Below are 26,331 nucleotides of genomic sequence, written 5' to 3'. Positions count from 1 at the left end.
AGGTTCCTCAAAAAACTAAAAATTGACCTACCAAATGATCCAGTAATTGCCCAACTAAGTATATAGCCAAAAGCAATTAAATCAGTTCATCAAAGATCCATCTGCACTGAGCATGGTGGCGCACACCTGTGATCCCAGCACTCTAGAGGCTGAGGCAGGAGGACTGCAGTGAGTTCAAGGCCAGCTTGGGCTATATAATGACTTCGGGGCCAGCCCTAACTACAAAGCAAGACCCTGCCTCAAAATAAAAGGTACATCTACATTCCCATGTTTATTGCAGTACTATTCATAATAACAGGCAGGAAAAGGAAACAACTTAAGCATCCATCAACAGAGGCATGAATAATGTGGAGTATGGGATCTATTAAATACAGAAGAGAATACTATTCAGTCATCAAAAAACAACGAAATACTGTCTTTTGTGCCAACATGGTTGGAACTCAAGATCATTATGTTAAGTGAAATAAACACTGGTACAGAAAGACAAGCACCACATGATTTCACTATTCCATGGCAATAGTGGCAGGAAAACTACAAGTTTGAGCCCAGCCAGGGCAATTTAGTGACTTAGCAAGACACTGTCTCAAAATTTTAAAAAGAAAAAAGGGGTGGGGTGGGATAGGGTAGGGATGTAACTCAGTATGAAGGCTCTGGGTCCAATCTCCAGTGCCATAGAAAAAAAAGTGTTGGTATGCAATTGCATAGTAAGTGATTGTAAATAATAATATACTGTATATTTTCAAAATACATGTGTAGGCTCATTTAGTATGAAATAATCCCTAGAGGGTTCATAGACATTCAACTTTCCCCTGAAAAATAGCTTGGTAATCATTTTTGCCCATTTCTAAGTCTTTGACAAATTTTCCTGATATATTTTTCTAAGTGGTGAAAAGATTTTAAATTGTTACAAATCTTAAATTCTTTGAAGGCAGAAAACATGGTGTCACTTTCTTATGTACCCTCTAGAAATGTTTAGTAAAGTTTTCTTTACTTAATATATATAATCAAATGTTATATATTAAATATATATATAATCAAAGTTTATCACAAAATATTTGAGGTAGTACAAATTTTACATACTAACTACTCTGCGGCAGGCATTGTGCTAAAAGATACAGAAACGAAATGAATGAATGAATGGTCCCAATCCTGATAAGGTATTTAATAGTCCTACTTCTGACAGAGTATCTTTTTGTTTTTAGAAAAGGAAGAAGAGCACTGCTGTGTTTCTGTGCCATATATTTTATTATACTCTGCAATTTCATACTTACCTATACTCTTCTGAATATCAAACTCAGTAAAATCTAATCAAATGATCCAGTCTGTATTATTCCTATGTTACTTTTTGGCTTGAGATTTTGTGTTACAGTAACTTGAAGATAGTCATCCATGTTCCAACAATTCTGGTGAAGAAATAAAAGACATGTTGCTAGCTCATTAAACTTTTCTGGACTTTCACCAATTAATAAAGTTAGTTATTTTTATAGTTATTTAGCAACTATAAACCTTGAGTCCTTTTTTATTTTACGATTCTTTCAGTACTCTAAAGTAGCTATTCAGCCATCTCATTTTATTGCTACTATAGCTAAGAATTCTAAATTGCATATATTACAGTCTGTCAAGCTCAATGGAGGTGTACTGTAATCCACCCTATAAAATTCTGTAACTTAAATATAGTATCACTATAATTACATATTTATAGAACCTTAGTAGAATTATAAGTTAGTAGGCAAAATATTTTAATTCTGGCAAAAATGAGTAACTACTTCCAAAAAGTGTTTCTTCTCCTGAGTTTACTACTTTATGGATTCCTACCAAATAAATAAGATTAAGATGTCCTTTGCTTAGTAATACTTAAAAATATGGCCCTATATTAAGATTTTTGTCATATTATCCTACTTATTACACTATTCCTCTGCCTCCAAAATAAAGGAACAGAATTCGGAACTATGACTGCATAAATTAAAGAACTAGGTACAGTTCTATGTATGGTCCAGTGGTCATCTGAAACACAGGAAAATAGTAATATTTCTACATAGGCAGTCAAACTAGAGTAATTGCTGAGTTCTGAAGCTAAAAACCATTGTTTCACAGAAGACCCTCAGCATGGAAATATGTACAGTACTTTCAGCATGGAATGGTGGCTTGAAATCCCAGGTTAGGAGGTTGAGGCAGGAGGATCACAAATTGGAGGCCAGTCTGGGCAACTTAGCAAGACTTTGTCTCAAAGTAATAAAAATTTTAAATTTTTTCTAAAATTTAAAAAAGGCTGAGGATGTGTCTCAGTGGTGAAGTGGATGGATTCAATCTCCAGTACTGGAAAAAAAAAAAAATAATAAGTACTGTTGTCACTTACTGATTTTTACTCTAAAACAAACACTTTTTTTTTTTTTTTTTAAATCAAGGTCAGAAAGCTTCAGAGTGAGGACAACACTATTAGGTTCAGGCCTGGTTACTAACTCAGCCACAGGCCTGGGATGTAGCTCAACAGTAGAACACTTGACCAGCATGTGTGAAGCCCTCGAGTTCAGTCCCAGTACCAGGAGAAAAAAAAAAGCAGACATTTTAAAACTAGGAGTTAAGTTTCCAGTATCAGAACAATATCGTCATGCCTTTTGGAATAGGTCAGCAATTTCCAGGCTGGAAGGGGTGGGCAGTGCAGAGGGGCTGCACTGCAAATAGTCACTAGAGTTTCTTTAGAGATGATGTCTTGGAACAAGAGATGAAGAGTTGCAGAAGGTAGTAAATGTGCTAAATGCCACTGTACACTTTTTTTTTTTTTTTGGTACCGGGGAGCAAACTCGGGTCCTTGCGCTTGCGCAGCAGGCGGCGAAACCACTGAGCTAAATCCCCGGCCCACTGTACACTTTAAAATGCTTCATGAGAAACTCATTTCAATAAAAAATGTTTTTAAACACACATCTATTCTGGGCTTTCAGGCAGAAACGAACTTCACCTGGCGAAGGCCAACGGTACAAAGCCTGTCCAAGAGCAGCATCACAGGCGAGGCGCGCTCCGACCTCACCACAGAGCCCTGCGGAAAGTGGTCCAGAAGGCTCAGGCAGACTGTAGTTTCAGGAATAGCCAACTAACTACCAATCAACACTACGTTGAACTCACTTCAGTATGAAAAAAAAATGACAAGATATTCATCGGAATCTTCTAGAAATCTATGGGCAATAGCGTACATACACCGGAGTAACAGAAGCCATTTTAAGAAAATGTTTTTTGGATATTGAGTAGGCCTCAAACATTACATTAAAGGTAGGAGTTTAACTACGACAGGTGCATTTGGCAGTGGCGTGGCGTCTCACAGGAAAATGTGAAAACCACTCTAAGGCTCCTTCAGCGCCGACAAAGCTCCCCGCTAAAGTTCACCTCAGTACCAACCCGCCGGAAAGCTGCCTCTCTACTAGCCGAAGAAGGCGGGGCCTCCAAGCTCACTCCCGCCGCACAGCGAGAGCTGCGCCGCTGGGCCTCCTAGGAATTGTAGTTTTCTGTCACCCACATGTCTCTTTTTCGGGCGAGTATGAAGAGGCAAGGAAAACTACATCTCCCAGAGTGCTCCGGGAGGCGGGCTAGCGGCCGCCGCGGTGACGACTGTGGCGGAGAAGGCCCCAGGGCCTCTGCGTTCTGGAGCGGCGTTGCTGAGGCTGGTGGCTTCTGGTGTCGGGCCTGAGGAGAACTGCGAGCGTGTTCAGCATTTCCTGCCGAGATCCCAGCAACAATGAGCGCTGCCAGGGAGTCTCACCCGCACGGGGTGAAGCGTTCAGCTTCCCCAGACGACGATGTAAATAATGGCGGAATGGATGAGGGTTGAGGCCTACTAAAGGTTGGGGTAGGCCGAGCTTGGTGGATGGAGAAGGAAGCTCCTGAGGAGTCCTGAGCGGGGAGGAACAAGAAGGATAACTGGGAAATACCTTTCTTTCTTAATTAAGCTCTGGAGAATTTGAGAGCAGGAATCCTGTGTAGGACTGGGATGGAGGAAGGAAATAAGAGAGGGTCGAGAAATGAAAGAGTTTAGTAAAGGGATTATCGTACTTGCATTTTGGGGTACTGATGAAGCAGCGTTCCTGGGCCTTTCTGCTTAGGATAGAGACGGCAAGACTCTGCCTGTTTAAGGTTTAAAATGCTTCTTTGACAATTGCGAAATGCTCGTGCACATTTGAACAAAATTTCCTGCCTGGATTATTTTTCCAGTGGACTGTACTCTTAGGAGTTATCGTTAACTTTACTCACAAGAGTAAACGGAAAACGATATTGAACCGAAAAACTGTAGCAGGGTTGTAATTCGGTACTGGCATAATGTGAGGTCCAAGACAAACGTGGAAGCCCATTTTGATTTTAAATACATCTGTTCGCCTTCCCCCCAGACCTTTTTGAGTTTAAATTAACAAACTATCCCTTATGTAACCAATTAAATGTTGACTGCTGTCCCAGGTGTTGGGAATTCACAACTATGGTACTTAATTATATTGTTTGTTTCGTGGTATATGTGTCCTAGCTCTAGCGCAGTGTCATGGAATCTAGGTAACCTATAAACGCGAAAGTAGGTCCTTCATATGATCAGTAAATGTCTTGGGAACATTGGTAGGGCAATTGGGAAGGGAGCATGGAGAGGTCATCTTTAAGGATCATGCAGGAACATCTAACTTTAACTTATGTATTGAAAACATAATCAATTTTTAAATTTTCTGTAGCGCACCTATCTCTGTGAACCATAAAAAGCTCACAGTACTATTTTGTACATAATGAAATAGTGCTAGGGCCGGGGATTTAGCTCAGTGGTTTCACCGCCTGCTGCACAAGCTCAAGGACCCGAGTTCGACCCCCGGTAACAAAAAAAGAAATAGTGCTAAAACCTACCTGTCTTTGGGTGGAAGGTGGAGCGAGACTAAAATAGTAAGAATCTTTAAAGAAATTTAACTCTGCAGAAAGATTAGTATCAATAAAGATTTGGGGGATGAATGTTTATCTCCTGATGTTTATTCATGCTTTCTACTCTCCCTGCTTCTGGTATTTAGATCTTGGGATTTTTAAATATTTTAAAAATCATATCTTTATAGTAGACTTTGAAATTGTAGAAAGTCAACCAACAATGCTACGGTCAACCATTTTTAATGAACATCCACTTCATGTAAAAGATAGTTGAAGGGTTTTTTTTGTTTTGTTTTTGGCACGGGGATCAAACTCAGGTCCTTGAGCTTGCACAGCAGGTGGCGAAACCACTGAGGTAAATCCCCGGCCCCTGTTGAAGGGGGGTTTTTTTGTTGTTTTTTTTTTGCTCATTTACCTCACATTTATCTTGGGTAACCAAGTATTTTGTGATATTAAGCTAAATACTCAGTCACAGCATACAACTCTAGGCAAGTGCTGACAGTGAAGAAGTAAATAGTGGGCCGGGGATTTAGCTCAGTGGTGCCATCACCTGCCTCTCAGGCGCAATGCAAGGTCCTGAGTTCGATTCCCAGTACCCCGCCTCCCCAAAAGAAGTAAATAGTATCATGAGGATAGGTATTGAAAAAAATTTATTATAGTTCTATAGTAAAGAATATTGAGGATGAATATAATTTAATGGTTTCATTGGTTTGGTTGGAGTGGAGAAATGATTATTATAGTGAGGAGATTCATTTGAGTAATTAGTAAAAAATTTCTAATAATCCAGCAGACACTCATGCTTTTCAGAATGAAACACTGGCAAGGTATTTGTTCTTTAAGACAGCGGCTTAAAGTAATAAGATTAGAAATTGTAAAAGTAGGGTTATTTATGTAAAAATACTGTGAAGAAGTTTGCTTGGGTAGGGGTGCTAGGCATTGAACCAGTGGCCTTGTTCATGCTAAACATGCATTCTGCCACCAAGCAACAGCCCCAACCTTTGTTTGCTCTTTTTTTTTTTTTTTTTTTTTTTTTTTTTTGGTACTGGGGATTGAATTCAGGACCTTGCGTTTGCAAGGCAGGTGGCGGAACTACTGAGGTAAATCCCCAGCCCTATATTTGCTCTTTTAATAGAAATAAAGAATCTGGAAAGTTCATTTTTAGGTAATTGTAACTGCAGTCTGTAGGTATTCTCAGTGTCCTATTTAATTTGGTCATTTACATTATGATGTGGAAAAGAGCAGAGGATTTATAGCCAGAGAAGTGAAGCAAGTCATCTACATATCTGTGCCTTACTGTCCTTATTTATCAACTGTTGTAAGGAGCTCTTGAGTGAATGTAAATTAAAAGTTATTTATAAGTAGTAAAACAGTCCAGGTTGAGTATCCCTTATGCTTAGAACCAGAAGTAATTTGGATTTCAGATTTCATTTTTTAATTTGGGAATATTTGCATTTACACAATGAGATATCTTGGAGATAGAACTCAAATTTAAATAGGAAATTCATTTATTTCATACACAACTTGAAAGAAACATAGCCTAAAGATAATTTTATACATCATTTTTAGTGTGCTTTGTTTTACTCTAACAAGAGGTCATGTGGAATTTTCCACTTTTGGAACATTTTGTTTTTTTGTGTTTTGGGGTTTTTTTGGTACTGGGGATCGAACTCGGGTCCTTGCACTTGCGCAACAGGCAACGAAACCACTGAGCTAAATTCCTGGCCCAATAACTTGAATTTTTGAAACCTGTGATTATTTACAACTTTGTGTTAAAGAGGTGTTTGTCATCTTTGCTCCATAATTGCAAAATGTTTTCATTTTTAGATTATAAACTCAGAATGATCAGTCCAGTGAATATTTTCATATCTGTATCATCTTTTTCCTTTCAATCACCTTTATATACACACCTGCCTTCTTCAGCCTTTGTCCACTTACAGACCAAATCAAGTAAATTTTGCTTGCACAAACATACAAGATTAAGTAAAAGTCACACATGCTTTTAGAAAGATGAGGTGATTCTAACTTCTGCTGCAAAATACTGCAAGATGAAGTCCTTCCTGTTGCCTGACTCCACGTGCGAGAACTATATTTCTTGTCCCTTTTTTTGTTTTTGTCTCACATTGGTTCTAGGATGGGAGAAAAGTCATCTAGTGTTGCATCATCCAAAGACTCATAGTCTGAGATTTTTCCACATGGTTAATTTCACCCTGATTTTTAGTCTATGATACTATACATTCATCCAGTTTTGGGGTGGTGGTGGTGGTGGTTGGGGAGTTTTTTGTTTTTTGGTTTGTCTAATAGTTGTAAAATGTCTTCATCAGTTTTCTTTGCTATTACGAGTGGAAAATGAAAAATTGTCAATTCTCTTCTGTGATCGCTGAATTGTAAAAGCAGGAAACAAGGTTTCTTCTTGAAAGATGTTGCAATACTTGGGATACAATATAATGAGAAAAGTCTTCCAGGATTCTAGTTTCTTAGGGTTTTAGTTGTTTTTAGCTTGCTGGGGAATAATTGATGAATTGTAGTGAATTAATTTGTACATGTGTTTCAAAATACAGGGAAAAATAGTCAACTAGGATTCTGTAGTATTTCTTAGATTTATGAAAGGGTCCAGTGGACCTATTGGTGATTACAAGATAAAATGAATCAGTCTATATTCTTTTTTTGTTTTGGGGGTGTTTTTTTGGTACCAGGGATCAAACTCGGGTCCTTGCACTTGTGCAGCAGGCGGCGAAACCACTGAGCTACATCCCCAGCCCTCAGTCTATATTCTTTTAGAAAACAAATTTTCTCTTTGTTCTTTGGAAGACTTTTAAGAAAGAAGTCATGGCATTTCATTTCTAACAAACAATTGCTGAAAAGAAACTGAAAAATTACAATTGGGTTCAGTAGATCCTAATGATATGCTGTCCCTTAGGGTATCACTAAAGCCAGAATTTTTTAAATGTAAACTAGCAATTGTGGTAACCTTGGTTCAGAGTTCTATTGCTGTAAGCCCTTTCAAAAGGCTGTAGCAGTGGGTATTAAAGTGTGGTCCCCACAGCATTAGCATCATTCAGAGACTTGTTAGAAACTCAAATCCTGATACTGAAACTCGGGGTACAGACCAACCCACTAGCTGATTCTGAATCATGCAGATTTTTGAGACCCAGATTTCTGCTGGAAAAGAAGTATTCTATCCTGAGGTAATAGAAAAGGAATATATTTGAATTCAAGTATGAAGCATATGCTTAGATTAGGCAAGAATGATGACCCTGTTAATAGTTAAAACTGACAAGAAAAACTTGGAATTATAGGTAGACTTTAAATTTTTCAGTACTTTTATGCAGAAAAAAAAAAAATTGACTAATTTTTCTTCCAGCTTGGATCTAGCAATTGGGAGGCAGCAGACTTGGGCAGTGAAGAGAGAAAACAAAAGTTCCTCAGACTTATGGGTGCAGGAAAGGTAAGTATTATATGGGATGCACCTCATATTATTTCTCTGAAAATAATGCTTTTTGATCAGGGATTTAGCTCAGTGGTTTCGCCACCTGCTGTGCAAGCACAAGGACCTGAGTTCAGTCCCCTGTACCAGAAAATAATGCTTTTTGTGTGTATATTAAGTCAGAGGACTGAACACATCTGGATCACATTTTCCCATTTGACATAATTTCTTTGTGAAGTACACCCAGCCTAACCTAGTGCTTAAAATTTATACTATTTCTGAACTACTTCTAGAATTCTCAGTGCTTCTAGTATTAAGGTTGGAGATAGTTTAGAGAAAAGAGGTATGAAAGTTTATGATTTGCTGTCTGTTAGCCTGGTGATTTTGATAGAAGCTATTTCTGGGCAATTACTTTGTAGGAGCTAATATCAAAAATCTGTTGTAGGCCTGGGGATTTAGCTCAGTGGTTCTGGTGCCTGCCTCACAAGTGCAAGGTCCCAAGTTCGATCCCCGGTACAAAAAAAATCTGTTGTATTTCATAGTTCTCTCCAGCCCTTGAATTAGAAACCAAGAACTATTTTTTATGTAGACCTAATTTTAGGAATATTTAGTATATTTTGAAATGCCTTAGTTTAATTAACATAAAGTATAAAAATACAATTTAAAAATGAAAACTACTAATTAATGAAAAATCTTTTTCCTTGCAGTTTATTTTTACATACAAATACAGTGATCTTTGGACATTTATTTTTTGTAAGCAAATAAACTTATTTTCTTTTTCTTTTTTTTTTGGTGCTGGGGATCAAACTTGTGACCTTGCGCTTGCGAGGCAGGCGGCAGAACCACTGAGCTAAATCCCCAGCCCTTAAATTTATTTTCTTAACATTTTCACAGTAATCTCCCTACAAAATAAATTTGAAAGAAATAGAATTTTAAGACATTTTTTTGCTCAGAGGGCCTAATCGAACCCAGGGTCTTCAAGCTGAACTACATCCCAAGCCCTCCTCTTTATTTGTTGGAGATAGAATCTTACTAAGTTGCTAAGGTGCCCAGGCTGGGCTCAGACTTGAAACCCTTCTGCCTCAGCCTGAAAAGCTTTATTTCTTTTTAAGCTACCTAAAAATGAAATTCCACGGTTTGTTTTTATTATATATGGGAATACATTCATGCATTTTACCAACAATTACCGATTACTATATGCCAGGTCCTGGGGATCACAGATCAATAACACATGTTTGGAACCATGATGTAATGGAGGAATTTTGATAATAACAATAAAGAATTATAATTGCTGTGAGAGAGCTATGCACATAATGCTGCGAAATCATAGGGAAGGACAGCTAACTCTGGCATAGTAGTTCAAAATAGCTTCCCAGAGATGAAATTGATTTCGATCTGAAGGAAAAGTTAGACTACAGCAGTGAGGTTGAGCATAGGGAGAGGTCATGTGAAATACAAAGATTTACATAAGGAAACCATTTGTTCATATTTCCCAGTAATTTGTTTGTCCTAGACAGATTGAGGTTTGTGGGGTTTTTGGGGGGTTTTTTTGATACCGGGGATCGAACTCTGGATTGAGGTTTTTCTTAGTTCATACGAAAAGATTTGCTAAGATAATTGAAATAAGTAATCAATTAAGAGCCTGTTTAACCAGTAGAATGAAAACTTTTCAAGTACTTAGAACATTCTACCATAAAATATAGCTATCGGTAAATAGGCTGTAATGTACATTAAATTCTTTGCTGTAGGTGTTGGAGTGTAACTCAGGGGTAGAGTACAAGATTAGCATGTGTTAATGACATGTAAAGTAATAATGTGCTTGAAGTTTTTAAGTAGTATCGTATGTTGGCCATTGTTTTACAGTAGGATGATTTGCTAGTATATACTACACTTGATCTCAGCCAAAAGGCCAAGAAGTGATACGATTTGCTAGTATATATTCACAGATAATTGGTTAGGATTGCTTTGCATAGAAAGACTTGTTTAACCTTTCAGTCAGTTTTAATGAATTTCTTTACCCTATGAAACTATGAACCATTAAGAGTGGACTGGACTGCCAGACACAGTAGTACATAGCTATAATCTCAGAATCTCAGGAGGCTGAGGCAGGAAGATCATAAGTTTGAGGCCAGCCTATGCAAGTTGATGAGACCTTGCCTGCCTAGCATGTACAAGGCCCTGGATTCAATACCCAGTACCACACATAAGAGTGGACTAGACTGATAAAATGAGACCAGTTATATATATATATTTGATCAATTGGTTATTCTGAATTAGATTTTTGTTTTGGGGGGGTTTTTTGGTACTGGGGATCAAACTGAGCACCTTGTGCTTGCGATGCAGGCGGCAGAGCCACTGACCTAAATCCCCGGCCCTGAATTAGATTATTTTGATGTTTTATAGTATTAGATTGTTTTAAACGCTGTTCTGGCAAGTTGTAATTAGTTTATTGTAGTCTGATAGTAAAGAGCCAGCCAGTTGGTCACAACATATTGTACATGATAACTTTTTTTTTGGTACTGGGGTTTGAACTCAGGACCTTGCGCTTGCAAGGCAGGCGCAGTGCCACTGAGCTAAATCCCCAGCCCAATAACATTTTTAAGCTGGCCATAGTGGCACACACTCGTAATCCCAGGACTTGGGAAGATGAGGAAGGAGGATCACAAATTTGAGGTCAGCCTGGGCTATAATAGTGAATTCAAAGCCAGCTGGCACTACAGAGTTAGACTGTCTCACAGCAACCAATAAAGTAATAATGATTTTTTATATATATCTTAAAGATTTATCACTTTGTAGATAATAAGTCTCTTTAAGTATTTCATTTTATCTACCTGAATAATCTGAAAGTCCTAAGGCATCAGGAAGTGATGGTAGGAAATGTAAACTTTTAGGAAAGAAAATGCTTAGACTGACTTAATTTTCTAGTTATCCATCTCATTCAAAATTCCGATCTAATCTCTACCCCTACTTTATACTTTATCCCCTTACTCTGCTGTGTGGTCTTAATGGCACTTGTTATTTGTACCGTTCTATAATTTATGTATTCATTATGTCTGTCTGTTTCCATTCCCTATCTCTACCCTCTCTAGAATGTAAGGTCTGTAAAGGCGAGGATCTTTTTTATTCCCTTTCCTTCATTGTATCCCAGAAACCTGGGCTAGTTTCTAGTTGATAATAAATAGTTACATTATAGTCTCCAAAATTTTTTTTTGAGACAGAGTCTCGCTATGTAGTTCAGGCTGGCCCCAGATTCACTATGTAGCCCAAGTTGGCCTCAAATTCACAGTGATTCTCCTGCTCAGCCTCCTAAGTGCTGGGATTACAGGCATATGCTGCCACACCCAGCTATAGTCTCAAATTGTAATGCATTTTCTGTCTTATAGAAAGAACACACTGGTCGTCTTGTTATAGGAGATCACAAATCAACATCACATTTCCGAACAGGTAAGAAAGTAAAATATAATTAAAATGGAGGTTCTAAATTTGATATATAGAAATACTTGTACATATTTTGGAATATTCCTCTATAGAGTTGTATTAGTCATTAAAGTAACATTGCAAATTTTTTATATAAAAATGCATTTCATGTGTCATATACAGATATAAGTAAGTCACGTGTCATGCAGCATATCAAATTTTGTGTATTTTGATTAAAAAGGATAGAATATATACTGTATATATCATGGGTTTCCAATCCCCAGGCTACAGACTAGTATCACTACTGGTCCATGGACTGGTAGCAACAGGGCAACACAGCAGGTGAGTGGCAGGGGATTAAACGAAAACTGATCCGCAGCAGCTCCTCATCCTTCTACTTCCTGGCAGATCAATAAAGGCATTACATTCTCATAGGACCACGAACCCTACTGTTAACTGCACATGTAAGGGATCTAAGTTGCATATTCCTTGTGAGAATCTAATGCCTAATAATCTTGAGTGGTAGTGCTAGTGTTGGAGAGCAGCTCCAAATACAGATTAACATTAGCAGAGAGGTTTGAGGCACAGAAACCATAATAAATCAGTGACTTGCAGACAGGTCTCAAAATCTTATGAATGAATGGGAAGCTACATCTGGTAGCTTTACAGTAGCAGTTAAGTTGATATATTCTGGGGGGTTTTTTGTTTGTTTTTTTTTTTTGGTACCAGGGATCGAACTCGGGACCTTGGGCTTTCAAGGTAGGCGCTGGAACCACTGAGCTGAATCCCCGGCCCTATATTCTAATTGTATTGTTACATCTGATGGTAGGCTTTTAGGTCAGAATCTGACACGTACTTCAGTCTGCATGTAGCCCACCCATTGTTTCAATAACCATTTCAGTCCTTGCCCCTTTATCATGATGCACACTTCCATCAGTCACAGTTTTAGTAAGTCCACAAGCTAACCTAGCCAAACTGAGTAAAAAATCGAATATCACTGGAAAGGTTCCTTGGAAAAAGGGGGAAAGACTTGAGGTAGCAGAACACTCTAAGACTGTCAACAAAAAGAAAGCTGCATTTAAACACCTGTCTCCAGCCTATTTTGGAACTAGAGACAAATTCGTGGAAGACAATTTTTCCTTAGACTGGGCGCAGGAGGGGATGATTCAAGTGCATTACATTTATTGTGTACTATATTTCTATTGTATTACATTGAAATTTATAGTTAAATAATTTTAGACAACTCACCGCAATGCAGAATCAGTGGGAACCCTGAGTTTGTTTTAACTAAATGGTACCATTAGAGGGTGACGTGAGACAGGACACCCAAAGTCTGTTACTATGTCCAGTCTACCCCCAAAATCTGGTTTTGGCTGGTGTCACTGCAGAACACCCTGCTGCACAACAATAGGATTTCAGAAATGGAAGAAGGCTTTCCAGCGTTTCTTGGCAAGCTCAGGACATTTCACCTTGGCTTTAATCCAGAATGTGTGAAGAGTTGATGTGGTCTCAAATGTACTTTTTAAGGCAATTGTCATTTAAGATCTAAAGAATTATAATGCTCCTCTAACACAGACAAAGTCAGTTCACCTGGCTTATTGACAAATGGCTCAGGATCCATTCTTTCCCAGTTGGGTGGGTGGGGGGTTCTTCTGTGGTTGGAGGCGGGGTAATGCTCAAACTCTTGAAAGCTGAGATAGGTGATCATGCACCAGCTGAAAGATAGCCATGGCTCAGTCTCTTTCAAAAATCTCTGCTAATGTTTGAAACATGCCAAAAATCCCAATGGTTATTCACCGCCCCCATAATTCCAGTTTGGCTTTGAATACAGCCACTTTATCTGTCTACTTGCACATAGTCGTTGTCTCCTGACGTGAGAGACTGAGTCTGTTGAGCGGGGTGGACATGTCACACAAGTAAGCAAGTTCTGGAATCCTTTTATGTCCTTGAAATGCGCTACCAGTGGTGACTGTTTTTTAAAAGAAATCTCTGGAGTGGCTCTCATAACTCAGAAAATCTGTCTGGTGATCTACCTTTAGAAAGCCACTTTGCTTCCATGTATAAGTGACAACATGTGTGTGCTGTGTGAACAGTTGTGAGTTAAGGACACGTACTTTAATGTAGTTGATAATTTTAATCACATCCTGCAAACGTTAAGTTCGGGTGACATTTTTCAGCTAGCCACCATTCCTCTGTGGATGACACAGTGCATAGACTCAAATTCAGAAGTGACCTCTTTGACTCAAGTAGTGAAACCAGAAAGCTGTCCCACTGTAACAGCCCCTCCATCTATACATATACTGACACAAAACGACCAATTCAGTTTTCCTGACGTGTAATGAGAGACTGGACTACTCTGCAGCTGTGGTCTTGGTTGGCCACAAAAGTTCATATCCTCCTGCACACCCTCCTGAAAGTTGCATTGCACATAAGCAAGCACTGTCACTTTGTTGTCAACATCAGTAAACTCGTCAACCTGGATTGCATACCACGGTGACTCATTAATCCTAACAGTGTACCTCAGTATTCTCTGCTGCATTCTCAATTCATCTCGTGATGGTGCTATTTGAAACAGGAACGTGTGTCACCTTTTGGACTATACCTTCTGTGGTCGCCTTGGCACCACATACACTAAAATTGAACTACAGTTTCTCCAAACAGTTCATGACAAATGTCCTTATCAGCAGGCAGGATCAACTCTTCCAGTAGCAAAGAGCTGCTTGGCTTTAGCAATGAATGCAATTAGCCACTGAGAATGATGCTCTCAGTGCAGACACATTTGATGAAATGGTAGCCTTTGACAACTGCTTCTGTTCATTGTGTTCGCATGGTTTTTTTTTTTTTTTTTGAAAGACTCCAGAGGCTTGGCTTTTAATGCAGGGTGCTTTGTCTTTTAATGCGGGGTGGCAAAGCTGTTTTGAAGGTTTCATGCGTTGGATGGCTGGTCATCACATACTATACAAAGTGCACTTGGAGGACGTGAATCACCTGTTGCAGTGAATCCATAATTTAAGTAAGACTCTTGGTATTTTTACTCATGAGTTCCCAACCCCCAGGCCACAGACTATTACTGACTGTCCATGGCCTGTTATGAACTGGGGCACCTAGCAGTTAGTAATGGCCAACTGAGAGAAGATTCAACTGTCTTACAACAGCTCCCCATACTTTGCATTACCACCTGAGCTCCATCTCCTGTCAGATCAGCAATGGCATTAGATTCTCATAGGAGCATAGACCCTGCTGATAACTAGAAACATGAGGGATCCAAGTTCCAAATTCCTTGTGAGAATCTAATGCCTGGTAATCTGAGGTGGTTGTGCTAGTGTTGGAGAGTGGCTGCAAATACACATTGAGAGAGAGATCTGATCCACAGTGACCAAAATCAATTGCTTGCACACTCCTCTCAAAACCATGAGTGGGGCGGAGGTTTAGTTCAGTGTTTCTGCTGCCTCCCTCACAAGCGCAAGGACCTGAGTTCAATCCCTGGAACCCCCCCAAAACAAAACAAAAAAACCACATGAGTAAGTTGCAAGTGATAAGGAAGCTGCATCTGGTGGTAGACTTTATAGAGGCAAGAAAGTTGATGCACTTCAACTGCACAGCTGCATCTGGTGGCAGGCTTTACGTCAGAATCTGATGCTTATTTTAGTCTGCATGTGGCCGACCCATTTTATTTATCACTTCAGTCCCTGCCTCTTTCCTACACTGCACTTTTCTCAGTAACAGTTTTGGTGAGCACACAGCTAACCCTAGCCAGAATAAGTAAAAAAAAAAAAAAGTCACTGCATTTTCTTGGAGAAGGGGAAAAGACCTAATGATGAGACAGCAGAAGACTTTAGGAATGCCAACAAGAGAGACTGCAGTTAAAAGAAAATACCAAGAGTCTTACTTAAATTATGGATTCACTGCAACAGGTGATTCACGTCCTCCAAGTGCACTTTGTATAGTATGTGATGACCAGCCATCCAACGCATGAAACCTTCAAAACAGCTTTGCCACCCCGCATTAAAAGACAAAGCACCCTGCATTAAAAGCCAAGCCTCTGGAGTCTTTCAAAAAAAAAAAAAAAAACCATGCGAACACAATGAACAGAAGCAGTTGTCAAAGGCTACCATTTCATCAAATGTGTCTGCACTGAGAGCATCATTCTCAGTGGCTAATTGCATTCATTGCTAAAGCCAAGCAGCTCTTTGCTACTGGAAGAGTTGATCCTGCCTGCTGATAAGGACATTTGTCATGAACTGTTTGGAGAAACTGTAGTTCAATTTTAGTGTATGTGGTGCCAAGGCGACCACAGAAGGTATAGTCCAAAAGGTGACACACGTTCCTGTTTCAAATAGCACCATCACGAGATGAATTGAGAATGCAGCAGAGAATACTGAGGTACACTGTTAGGATTAATGAGTCACCGTGGTATGCAATCCAGGTTGACGAGTTTACTGATGTTGACAACAAAGTGACAGTGCTTGCTTATGTGCAATGCAACTTTCAGGAGGGTGTGCAGGAGGATATGAACTTTTGTGGCCAACCAAGACCACAGCTGCAGAGTAGTCCAGTCTCTCATTACACGTCAGGAAAACTGAATTGGTCGTTTTGTGTCAGTATATGTATAGATGGAGGGGCTGTTACAGTGGGACAGCTTTCTGGTTTCACTACTTGAGTCAAAGAGGTCACTTCTGAATTTGAGTCTATGCACTGTGTCATCCACAGAGGAATGGTGGCTAGCTGAAAAATGTCACCCGAACTTAACGTTTGCAGGATGTGATTAAAATTATCAACTACATTAAAGTACGTGTCCTTAACTCACAACTGTTCACACAGCACACACATGTTGTCACTTATACATGGAAGCAAAGTGGCTTTCTAAAGGTAGATCACCAGACAGATTTTCTGAGTTATGAGAGCCACTCCAGAGATTTCTTTTAAAAAACAGTCACCACTGGTAGCGCATTTCAAGGACATAAAAGGATTCCAGAACTTGCTTACTTGTGTGACATGTCCACCCCGCTCAACAGACTCAGTCTCTCACGTCAGGAGACAACGACTATGTGCAAGTAGACAGATAAAGTGGCTGTATTCAAAGCCAAACTGGAATTATGGGGGCGGTGAATAACCATTGGGATTTTTGGCATGTTTCAAACATTAGCAGAGATTTTTGAAAGAGACTGAGCCATGGCTATCTTTCAGCTGGTGCATGATCACCTATCTCAGCTTTCAAGAGTTTGAGCATTACCCCGCCTCCAACCACAGAAGAACCCCCCACCCACCCAACTGGGAAAGAATGGATCCTGAGCCATTTGTCAATAAGCCAGGTGAACTGACTTTGTCTGTGTTAGAGGAGCATTATAATTCTTTAGATCTTAAATGACAATTGCCTTAAAAAGTACATTTGAGACCACATCAACTCTTCACACATTCTGGATTAAAGCCAAGGTGAAATGTCCTGAGCTTGCCAAGAAACGCTGGAAAGCCTTCTTCCATTTCTGAAATCCTATTGTTGTGCAGCAGGGTGTTCTGCAGTGACACCAGCCAAAACCAGATTTTGGGGGTAGACTGGACATAGTAACAGACTTTGGGTGTCCTGTCTCACGTCACCCTCTAATGGTACCATTTAGTTAAACTCAGGGTTCCCACTGATTCTGCATTGCAGTGAGTTGTCTAATTATTTCATTATATATTACAGTGAAATAATAATAGAAACACCATGAACAGTAATTGTAATGTGCTTGAACCATTCCAAAACTACCCCACCACCACCTCACCCCCCAGTCAATGGAAGAATTATTTTCTCTGAAACTGGTTTCTGGTTCCAACAAGATTAGAGATGCTGCTATATATAAATATGATATTCTCAACAAAACATACCCCCTTTTAGTGTTTATTTTTACTGATTCAGAACATATATTTTAATTATAGTAAGATTTTATGTTGCCAAATGAGATAGTTACAGACTTTCTAAAATTTTTTTTAGACTTTTCTCTTTGTACAAATTATTTAGCATATGTTATAGTTGACATATCATAATTTTTTTAGTTTATTCACAGTCTTATTCAAAACTTTGAAGAATATAAACAGAAACAGGATTCAGAGTCTTTAGAAAGAAACATTTCCTTTTTTTAAATTTAGCAGGAAACTTTTTCAATAAAACCTGAAAGTGATGGGCCAGGGATTTAGCTCAGTGGTTTCGCCACCTGCTGTGCAAGCGCAAGGACCCGTGTTTGATCCTCAGTACCCAAAAAAAAAACCTGAAAGTGAATTTTAATTTTAAATCAGTCTGTTGTTTAAACCTGTGTAAAAGAGGCATTAATCTTGGACATCATTAATAATGGCATAATGTCCTACTTTAAATTTAACCCAAGTAATTTAACTTCATACTGATCTAGTATGTATAGCACATTTTATAAATTAATAGATCTTTCATTTTTCTAATGTTAAAAATTTGTTTCAGATTGATTTACATTGCTACATAAGGCAAAAAATGAGCCTTGCATAATGGAAAAGTATTTTAACTGCTTCATTTACCCTTAAAATTAAGAGCTTTATGAATATAGTATACCATTTGTGATTAACACTTGAAATTTCTCATATATATCCTTATAAATTATCCACAGGATACTAGTAATATTGGCAAAATTCTAGTTCTGGAGAAGAAAGTCCATGGGTGGTTGTTTAGTATTCTGCTTCATAACTTACATATAGCAGAATATATGTATATTAAATATATATACATGTTGCATGAAGAAATAACAATCTTTTTAAGTTTATGTTGCTTCATTTAGCTAATAATAAGCCAAGGCAGGCATAAAGGAGAGCCAATACAAGGTCACTTTCATTTAGCCATTCACTGAATAGAATTGCCTTACCTTTTCACTTTTTGTTGGAGACAAGGTCTGGCTACATAGTTTAGGCTGGCCTTGAACTCACTATGTAGTCCAGCACAGCCTCCATCTTATGCCAATCCTCCATTCATGGCCTCCTGAGTACTAAAATTACAGGTATGCACCACCATGTTCAGCTCTTTTCACTATTTCTGTTCAGAAACAGATTGTTTTGTTCATCGGAAGGGGGTTTTGTTGTTTTTGTTTTTGTTTAGGTGACTTGGAGAAAGGTTTCAGAACAGTCATAGCTGGGCATGGTGGTACACACCTGTACTCCCACCACTAGGGAGCCTAAAGCAGGAGGATCGCTGAGAATTTAAGGCCAGCCTGCATTACATAGTGAGACCCTGTCTCAGAAACTGAATAAACAGCAACAACAATTAAAAAAAAGATCAGTCATTAAACAGTTGTAATGAAAGGCTGTTTTTTTGTTTTGTTTTTTTGGTACCAGGATCGAACTCGGGTCCTTGCACCTGCACAGCAGGCATCAAAACTACTGAGCTAAATCCCCGGCCCCTGAAAGGCTCATTTTTGAAAGAACTAATCATAAATATATCTTTTAATTATTTTATTGTTTATTAGGTAACCACTTGTGGTATAGAAACCTAGCCACAAAATTCATTGTAAAATTAATTGCATTTAGAAAATTCAGGTCTGAATAAAATAGCGTCTTTATAATGGGTTTTTTGTGTAATCAGATGTTTTTATTAATTTGACTGAAACATAACCAAAGTAAAATGGACATACAGGGGAAGAAGACAAGAAAATTAATGAAGAACTGGAGTCTCAATATCAGCAAAGTATGGACAGTAAATTATCAGGAAGATATCGACGACATTGTGGACTTGGCTTCAGTGAGGTAGTAGTTAACTTGTTTTCATTGATTGGGAGAATAACCAGTTTCAGTTTGACATCATGTCTTTTGGATTACCCTAGCAACCAAGAATCCTAATGTAGAAGACTCTTTATAGAGATATTTAAAATATCCTTATTGCCCAACCGGGTCTCTATAGATAACCAGAAAAGATGTTTTTAAGAATTTTTAAATGTAATGCCAGCCTAATTAAATTCTGCTTAATCGTTACAGTACATCTTTAATAGGCATAAACAACATGCTCACAAGTTATATAAAATATATAACTTTAAAATACTACTTGGGTTCTCAATTATTTCCTGAGTGATCTTTTTTTGTTATGAATTAATGTGTAACCACTGATTACTCCAAAGTAACATAATACACAATGTTTGAAACTTATTTCCCTATAAAAGTCATTTAATTTTTTACCTTACTAAAACATTGTTTTGGGAAAATAAATTATTTTCAAACTACCGGAGGGGAGACCGATGAGTGGTCTTTGCATTACTTTGTTACATCAGTGGAAATTACTGATCCTCAGTGCCAAGTTCTTCCCTCGCCAGCCTCTGGTTATAATGCAGTCTTAAAACTACTGACCTAATAGTTAGGATGTGGGCTTTTTTGAAAGACTTTGACAAAGACCCTTTCCCAGTTTGTGTGCTGGCTAATGACAGTGGTTTTAAGAAGAGCCTGTTAATTGGTATTTTAGGTAGAAGATCATGATGGAGAAGGTGATGTGGCTGCAGATGATGATGATGATGATGATGATTCACCTGATCCTGAAAGTCCAGATGATTCTGAAAGTGACTCAGAGTCAGAAAAAGAAGAATCTGCTGAAGAACTCCAAGCTACTGAGCACCCTGATGAAGTGGAAGATCCCAAAAACAAAAAAGATGCAAAAGGCAACTATAAAATGATGTTTGTTAAATCCAGTGGTTCATAACTCCAAAACACTTAGTCTTTGTATTAAAAGTAAGCCTTATTGTTATAATGCACAGTGGAGGACTGCTTATAGAGCACAGACCTTTGTATTATAATTTTTAAAAAGGCCCTTTTAAATAATTACAAAGTGTTTGATTTCAAATGCCATGGGTTACACTTTTATGGGCATGACTATAACCATTTTTGTAAAGAGCAAGAGTTGTATAAAATAAGAAATAAATACAGTACTCAACTTCCTTTCATATTAGCATCATCAGCCCTCTAGCCTCACCTTTTTACCTCTGCAGATGCATTTAGGGGGAATATTTTTTTTTTGTTTGTGGTAGCTGTTCCATCTTTGTTTTCCTTTTATACTTTTCTCTTATAAAGTTTATGTGATACTGTGAGATGTTCATGAAAAATATTCCTTAATTATACTTTGTTAAAGAAGAACTGCTTACCATGAATATTTCTGCTGACCACCACAATCTAAAGTACTGTTGGCAAAAGATTAGATACTTAGTTTACTCTTACTGATTCTTCTCTTTTGGACCAAAGTAATGAGAAGAAGTATATTAATACCTTAGAATGAAATTACAACTGTCATACATTTGGAATGTTATGATCCCAGACAATCTTTATATAATTTGAATTATACTGTATGTTAGATTTCTGATAAAATTTGGCCAATTTTTACAGAAATTATTTCTCTGATCATTTAGTCCAATTTAAAAATATGTTAAACTGGATTTTTCTTAAGGTAATATGTGACCAAAGTTCATCTTTTTCTCCTTAAGGTCTAAATAAAGAGAAAGCAGTTTCCCATATTTGGTTGTGATACCTTTATCCTCATTATTTAAAAATGAGGAATGGGCTCAGTGAACAAGAAGCTGAAACAAATTCTTTTATCTCAGTACTATTATGCTAATTAATACTAAAGAGAAGTATTACTTTCCAATTTTATTGCTGCTTCTGTTGGGGTAAGATTAGAATCTCTGATACATTTGATTGGTACAATAGATTGGAACAAATACATTATGGGAATATTTGAATATTTGGTTCCAAAATCTTAATATTTCTAAGTAACTGGTTCAAAGACATGAGTCAAACTTATTTGTGACCTAAACTATTATACAACTAGATACTTAAGTATGTGTTTGGTATGTTGGACTTTTTTTTTTTGTACCAGGGATCAAACTCATGACCTTGCGCTTGCGAGGCAGGTGCGGTGCCACTGAGCTAAATCCCTGGCCCTGGACTTTTTTTTTTCAAATCTATACTGTTTTTAAATTTAGAATGAGTGCAGCAGCTAGAACAGGTGAATTCTGGACTATAGATTATGTCTTGCAATATTTTTCATCTGTTAGACCCCTAAGGTATTTTAATTCCTCACATTGGTTTTGTTTTTATGTGTATGTGTGTATTTTTTTAATGTGTTTTTTTGTTGTGGTGGTGTTTTGTTTTGTTTTTTGAGAAAGGTCTCACTATGTAGTTCAGGCTGGCCTTGAACTCACTGTGTAACCTTGATCTTGAAGTGATCCTTCTGTCTCAGCCTCCCTGAGTGCTGGGAGTGTGCCACCACGCCCAACCTCACATTGTTTTAAAACAAGTACTACCCTAAATGTTTAAAATATGGTGAAGGGTGGTAGACAGTGTGACATCTAACAAGTACTTTCTTCTTTGAAGAAATTTGGCCACACATACATTTTTTTCTTTTTTTCTTTTTCCTTTTGTTTTTTGAGACAGGGTCTCACTATGTAGTTCATACTGGCCTTGAACTCATTATGTAGCCCAGTGATCCTGCTGCCTTAGCCTCCCAAGTGCTGGGATAACAGGCCACCGTGCCTGGTTTAATTCCATTTTAGTTCGGCAATTGACTTTCAAATAAATATCTAGCCTGCAGGATTATGTATTACAGTTAATTTAATTTAGAAAATGAAAACTTGGTTGATGTTTCATAATGGAAGGAGACCAGTATTGTTTCAAAACAAATATTTTCATCAGTTCATCACTTAAATATAGGTTGTGTAAGCCTGGGTTTGGTTCATTGATTGATTGATTGATTGGTACCGACAATTGAACTCAGGACCTTGTGCTTGCCAGGCAGGCACGGCACCACTGAGCTACATCCCTGGCCCTTAAGCCTTGGTTTTAATGTATAAATAAAAACACCTCCTAAAATAACTACACTGGATGAACTTTTTTCTTAATCTCCAAATAGAGATTCTCTTATTTTAATTCATGTGTTACTGGACACTGACAAATTTCAAGTTTATAATTAAGTTTAATTCTGTTGGTCCACATGGCCTAGTGTCCAGAAATCACATTAAACAGACTGGAGCTGAGCATGGTGGTACACACCTATAATCCCAGCACTCTGAGAGGCTAAAACAGCCCCAGCCTGGGCATCCTAGTGACTTAATGAGATCCTGTCTTTAAAAAAAAAAATGTTGGGGATGTAGCTCAGTGCAAAGGCCCCAGGTTCAACCCCCAGTAGTGTAGAAAAGACAGACCAGTGTTAGGCTGTATTGATGTGTGTACTAAAAAAAATATTGGGGGGAGAGATAAGAAAATAGTGTTTGTACATTCAAACACTATTATGTGAAAAGTTTAAAGGCAGCTTTCCCCGTATTTTCCTATTTTCCGTGCGTGTGTGTGTGTGTGTGTGTGTGTGTGTAGTGCTAAGTATCAAATCCAGGGCCTCACACATGCTAGGCAAGCACTCCACACATCCCCAACCACTCAAGTATTTTAAAACCTGGGAGAATTGAAAGTAAAGAAAAAAGTTTAGAGGGATTGATCCATAGTTTAAAGCAGAAAGTTACACCATAGTCTTTTAAGTAAACTTGGAAATAAATTAAAGCTACCTGATTAGCTTCAGTGACCATTTCTTAATACATAAGGCTGGAGTTCCATTACTTCATCTCCATCACAACCACATCCAGTATACTGTTGAATATCCAAAAACAGCCTGACCTCTGAAGTCACTAGTTTAGAAATTTCACTAATGAACATACAACTGACAGTACAACTCATTTCATTATACCTGTTCATGTCAGGTGAAAGTTAGTTTTCATCTTTATAAGTCCTGTCTAGATACTTAATCAGTTCTAGATAACAGCTGTCATTCTCCCCAGTAACTGCCAAATGTCACACCTTTCTGCTAATTCCTAGTCCTGGATGTGTCCAACCCCTACAGATGATTTCTGGAGAAAGATGGGAAAATGTGTGAATTGATACTAATTGACCTCAACAGTACCTGTTGCCCTTTCTTAGTCATTTCTCCTGTTTTCAAGTTTGTAAACCTTTATTCTGAAATGTCTTCCCCTCCTTATACTTCCTTTCTCTCAAATAATAAAGAGACCTTCAGTTAGGAATTCTTGCACTTCCACCTACCAAATCCACAACCACAGACAACCATACCATTATGCACTGAGTCATATCCCACCTCTACCACCACAGTGACCTTGAGTATAACTTGATCTCTCTGGACTCCTTTCCTCAGTAAAATCGGAACAGTAGTAACCATCTTGTATCGTTGTGAGAATTAGATAAAACAGGTAAAATGCTTTAGTGTGCAGGTAGGTTATATGTGATTAATAAGTGCTAGTGACTGTTAATCCCTTGTAAGCCTAGTGCTTTTGCTTATCTTTACAGTCTTCAACCTCTTCTATAATCTTTTGACCCTTTTCTGTTAGCATTGGTTCAGGTATTTTGCATCTTAAAAAAAAAATAGCACATGCCTGTAATCCTGGCACTGTGGGAATCTGAGGCAGGAGGATTGCAAGTTTGACCCCAGCTCAGGCAATTTAGTAACTTTAGTTAAATCTTTTCTCAAGAATAAAAAGTTTAAAAAAAAAAAAGTTGTAAAAAGGGCTGGTGGACATTGCTCAGTGGGAAGACCATGAATTCAATCCCCAGTGCTATTAAAAAAAAAAAGGGCTGGGGATTTAGCTTAGTGGTTTCACCGCCTGCTGTGCAAGCGCAAGGACCTGAGTTCGATCCCCAGTACCAAAAAAGCTTCAAGTACCATGTGCTTCACCTGTAATCAATCTCCATACTTTCTATACTCCAATTTTAATAATTTGTGTCCGTTTTATTTTTAGTGGTCCTGGGGATTGAACCCAATGAGCAACATCTCTGGCCCCCTTTTTCAAATTTTGAAATGGGATCTTTCCCATGTTGGCTTCAAACCTTTAATCCTTCTGTCTCAGTTTTCACTGTAGCTAGGATTATACATGGGCTCACCACACCCAGCTAATAACTTGTTTCCATTACTGTGTACTTCCTCACTTCCATCCCCTCCCTTATTCCACTCAGTGTGGCTTCTACCCACCTCTGACATGCCACACTGAAAAGCTGTTTTCACCAAATCAAGGACTCATTTTCCAAAAATTTACATAATGTATTTTTTAGTTCTTCCTTGATTGGTTAGCTGTACTTGACATTGTTACCCAGTAGTCTTCAGAATAGAATATACACACTCCTACAGTTCAGAGAATTTTCAAAGCCTGTTTGTCCATGTGTGCTTACTCAAACTGATCTGCCTTAACACTACTTCTCATTTCACAGCTTTTCTCCCACTGGAAGAAGGAAAGGCAAGACCTCTCAGCCATCCCATAACCTCTTCTGCCACGGATGACACAGCACAGAAGTCCCAATAGTTACTGGCACTATCCTCTTGGACTTGCCAGTCTCCAGAACTGTAAGAAAAAAATTTTTTTTCAGTGCTGGGGATTGAACCCAGGACCTCACATGTGCTGGGCAAGCACTCTACCACTGAGCTGCACCCCCAGACCTATTTGTAAATTAGTCTGTGTATTCTGTTGTGGCGACAGAAAAGAGACTAACACAGGTGGTTTCCCTCAAAACTGGTAGAGAACTGAATTGTCAGCTGATAGATTAAAAATAATAAATTTGATGAAAGATCACTGATTTTTGGCCTAAATTGTAAGAATTCAGGGGCTTGATTGAAATTTCTAAAACCTATTATTGACCATTTTTCATGTGAACAAGGTTTCTCAGTTCTTTGATCTACAGAAACACAAATAGAATTCTCTCTTTTAGAAATTACAGTTATGTGCATGTTCCATCTCTTTTCTCGGTGTCATTTTTCCTTATTTTTGTCAGTCCCGTTGTCTGTTTTCCCTGTGATTCAAGCACTGCATTCTGTCATTCCAATTTTATTTTCATTTTTATGATTATTTTATTTTTAAATGCTGTCCCTTATTTCTTCTAGCTCACATTTCATTCTTGGTTCCATCATATGTTGTATTTCTGATGTGTGCTCATATTTTATAATCTTTCATTAAGATTAAAATCCTGAACTTTTTTGTTATAATTTTCAAATATTTTGAGGCAGCATTCCTGATGAATGTTCTTCACCTGCCACTTATTTTTCTCTCTGTTGTTACACAGAGCTCATACTAATTCTTTTTTATTGCTTGGTCAACTACAAATACTTAATGAAGACCTGCTGCATATCATGCACTCTTCTAGGCACTAGGAGGATAGCAGAGCACAAAATCAGGCCCTACTTTAATGAGGCTTTCATTCTGGTGGAGGAGAGAGATACACTAGTTGTACATTCAGGTGGTAATAAATATTAAAACAGGAGAGGGGATGACCCCATAGAATAAGCCAAGGACAGCAGACAGTTGTGAGATGAGTTCAAAGAGCAGGAACAAGATCAATAGAATAATCATAAGATGAACTTTGAATTTTATCCTGGGAAGAATGGGAAGATCTTGGAAAAAAAAATTGTATTAAAGCAACAGTTATGGGCAATTATTTATGCTGCTGCATTGTTTAAAAAATTATTGGGTGCCAACTGAGAATAGGGATTACAGGAGGTTATGGCAGTATTCAATGGGAGCATAGGGTTTGGACTAGGGTGAAAATGGAGTAGTAAGAAAGCAATTCTGGGTATATTTTGAAAGAATCAACAGTATTTGTAG

The 26,331-nt window shown here is 38.2% G+C and overlaps 2 protein-coding genes across 7 annotated transcripts in view; one reads left to right on the top strand and one right to left on the bottom strand.

The window, feature by feature from the left end:
- Nucleotides 1-3,414, bottom strand: part of Sox6 (SRY-box transcription factor 6) — a 689,857-nt gene extending 686,443 nt beyond the window's left edge. For 4 of the 5 annotated variants that reach the window (XM_087211269.1, XM_021263841.2, XM_087211286.1 and 1 more), the window contains exons 1-2: nucleotides 2,957-3,414; nucleotides 1,272-1,403 (exon numbers count right to left, since the gene is read on the bottom strand). The gene's annotated coding sequence lies outside the window, so the exon portion shown is untranslated. Of the gene's footprint in view, nucleotides 1-1,271; nucleotides 1,404-2,920 lie in introns of all 5 variants that reach the window. The other variant, XM_087211270.1, reaches the window with a different exon arrangement.
- Nucleotides 3,415-3,579: 165 nt separating this feature from the next.
- Nucleotides 3,580-25,309, top strand: CUNH11orf58 (chromosome unknown C11orf58 homolog). 2 transcript variants are annotated; one of them, XM_004851486.4, is made up of 6 exons: nucleotides 3,580-3,790; nucleotides 8,240-8,323; nucleotides 11,686-11,746; nucleotides 19,347-19,456; nucleotides 20,163-20,355; nucleotides 24,947-25,309. In XM_004851486.4, exons 1-6 carry the CDS (start codon nucleotides 3,728-3,730, stop codon nucleotides 25,036-25,038), a joined length of 603 nt encoding a protein of 200 aa, XP_004851543.1. In that variant the 5' UTR covers nucleotides 3,580-3,727; the 3' UTR covers nucleotides 25,039-25,309. The 2 variants fall into 2 exon arrangements, with proteins under 2 accessions (XP_004851543.1, XP_087067427.1); XM_087211301.1 differs by lacking the exon at nucleotides 24,947-25,309 and having other exon boundaries at nucleotides 3,583-3,790; nucleotides 8,251-8,323; nucleotides 20,163-21,201.
- Nucleotides 25,310-26,331: the final 1,022 nt, after the last annotated feature.

This window comes from Heterocephalus glaber, unplaced genomic scaffold, assembly GCF_053883595.1.
Source record: "Heterocephalus glaber isolate CG9 unplaced genomic scaffold, H.glaber_assembly_v1.0 deba00001428, whole genome shotgun sequence".
In the NCBI taxonomy this organism is placed as follows: domain Eukaryota; kingdom Metazoa; phylum Chordata; class Mammalia; order Rodentia; family Bathyergidae; genus Heterocephalus; species Heterocephalus glaber.
This window is presented reverse-complemented; position numbering and strand designations above follow the sequence as displayed.

Bases quoted from the DNA above. Each gene is read 5' to 3' on its own strand.
- CUNH11orf58 (XM_004851486.4), top strand. From the start codon at position 3,728: ATGAGCGCTGCCAGGGAGTCTCACCCGCACGGGGTGAAGCGTTCAGCT. The intron at 3,791-8,239 runs GTAAATAATGGC...TTTTTCTTCCAG, and splicing joins CAGCTTCCCCAGACGACGAT to CTTGGATCTAGCAATTGGGA. The intron at 19,457-20,162 runs GTAGTAGTTAAC...TTGGTATTTTAG, and splicing joins GTGGACTTGGCTTCAGTGAG to GTAGAAGATCATGATGGAGA.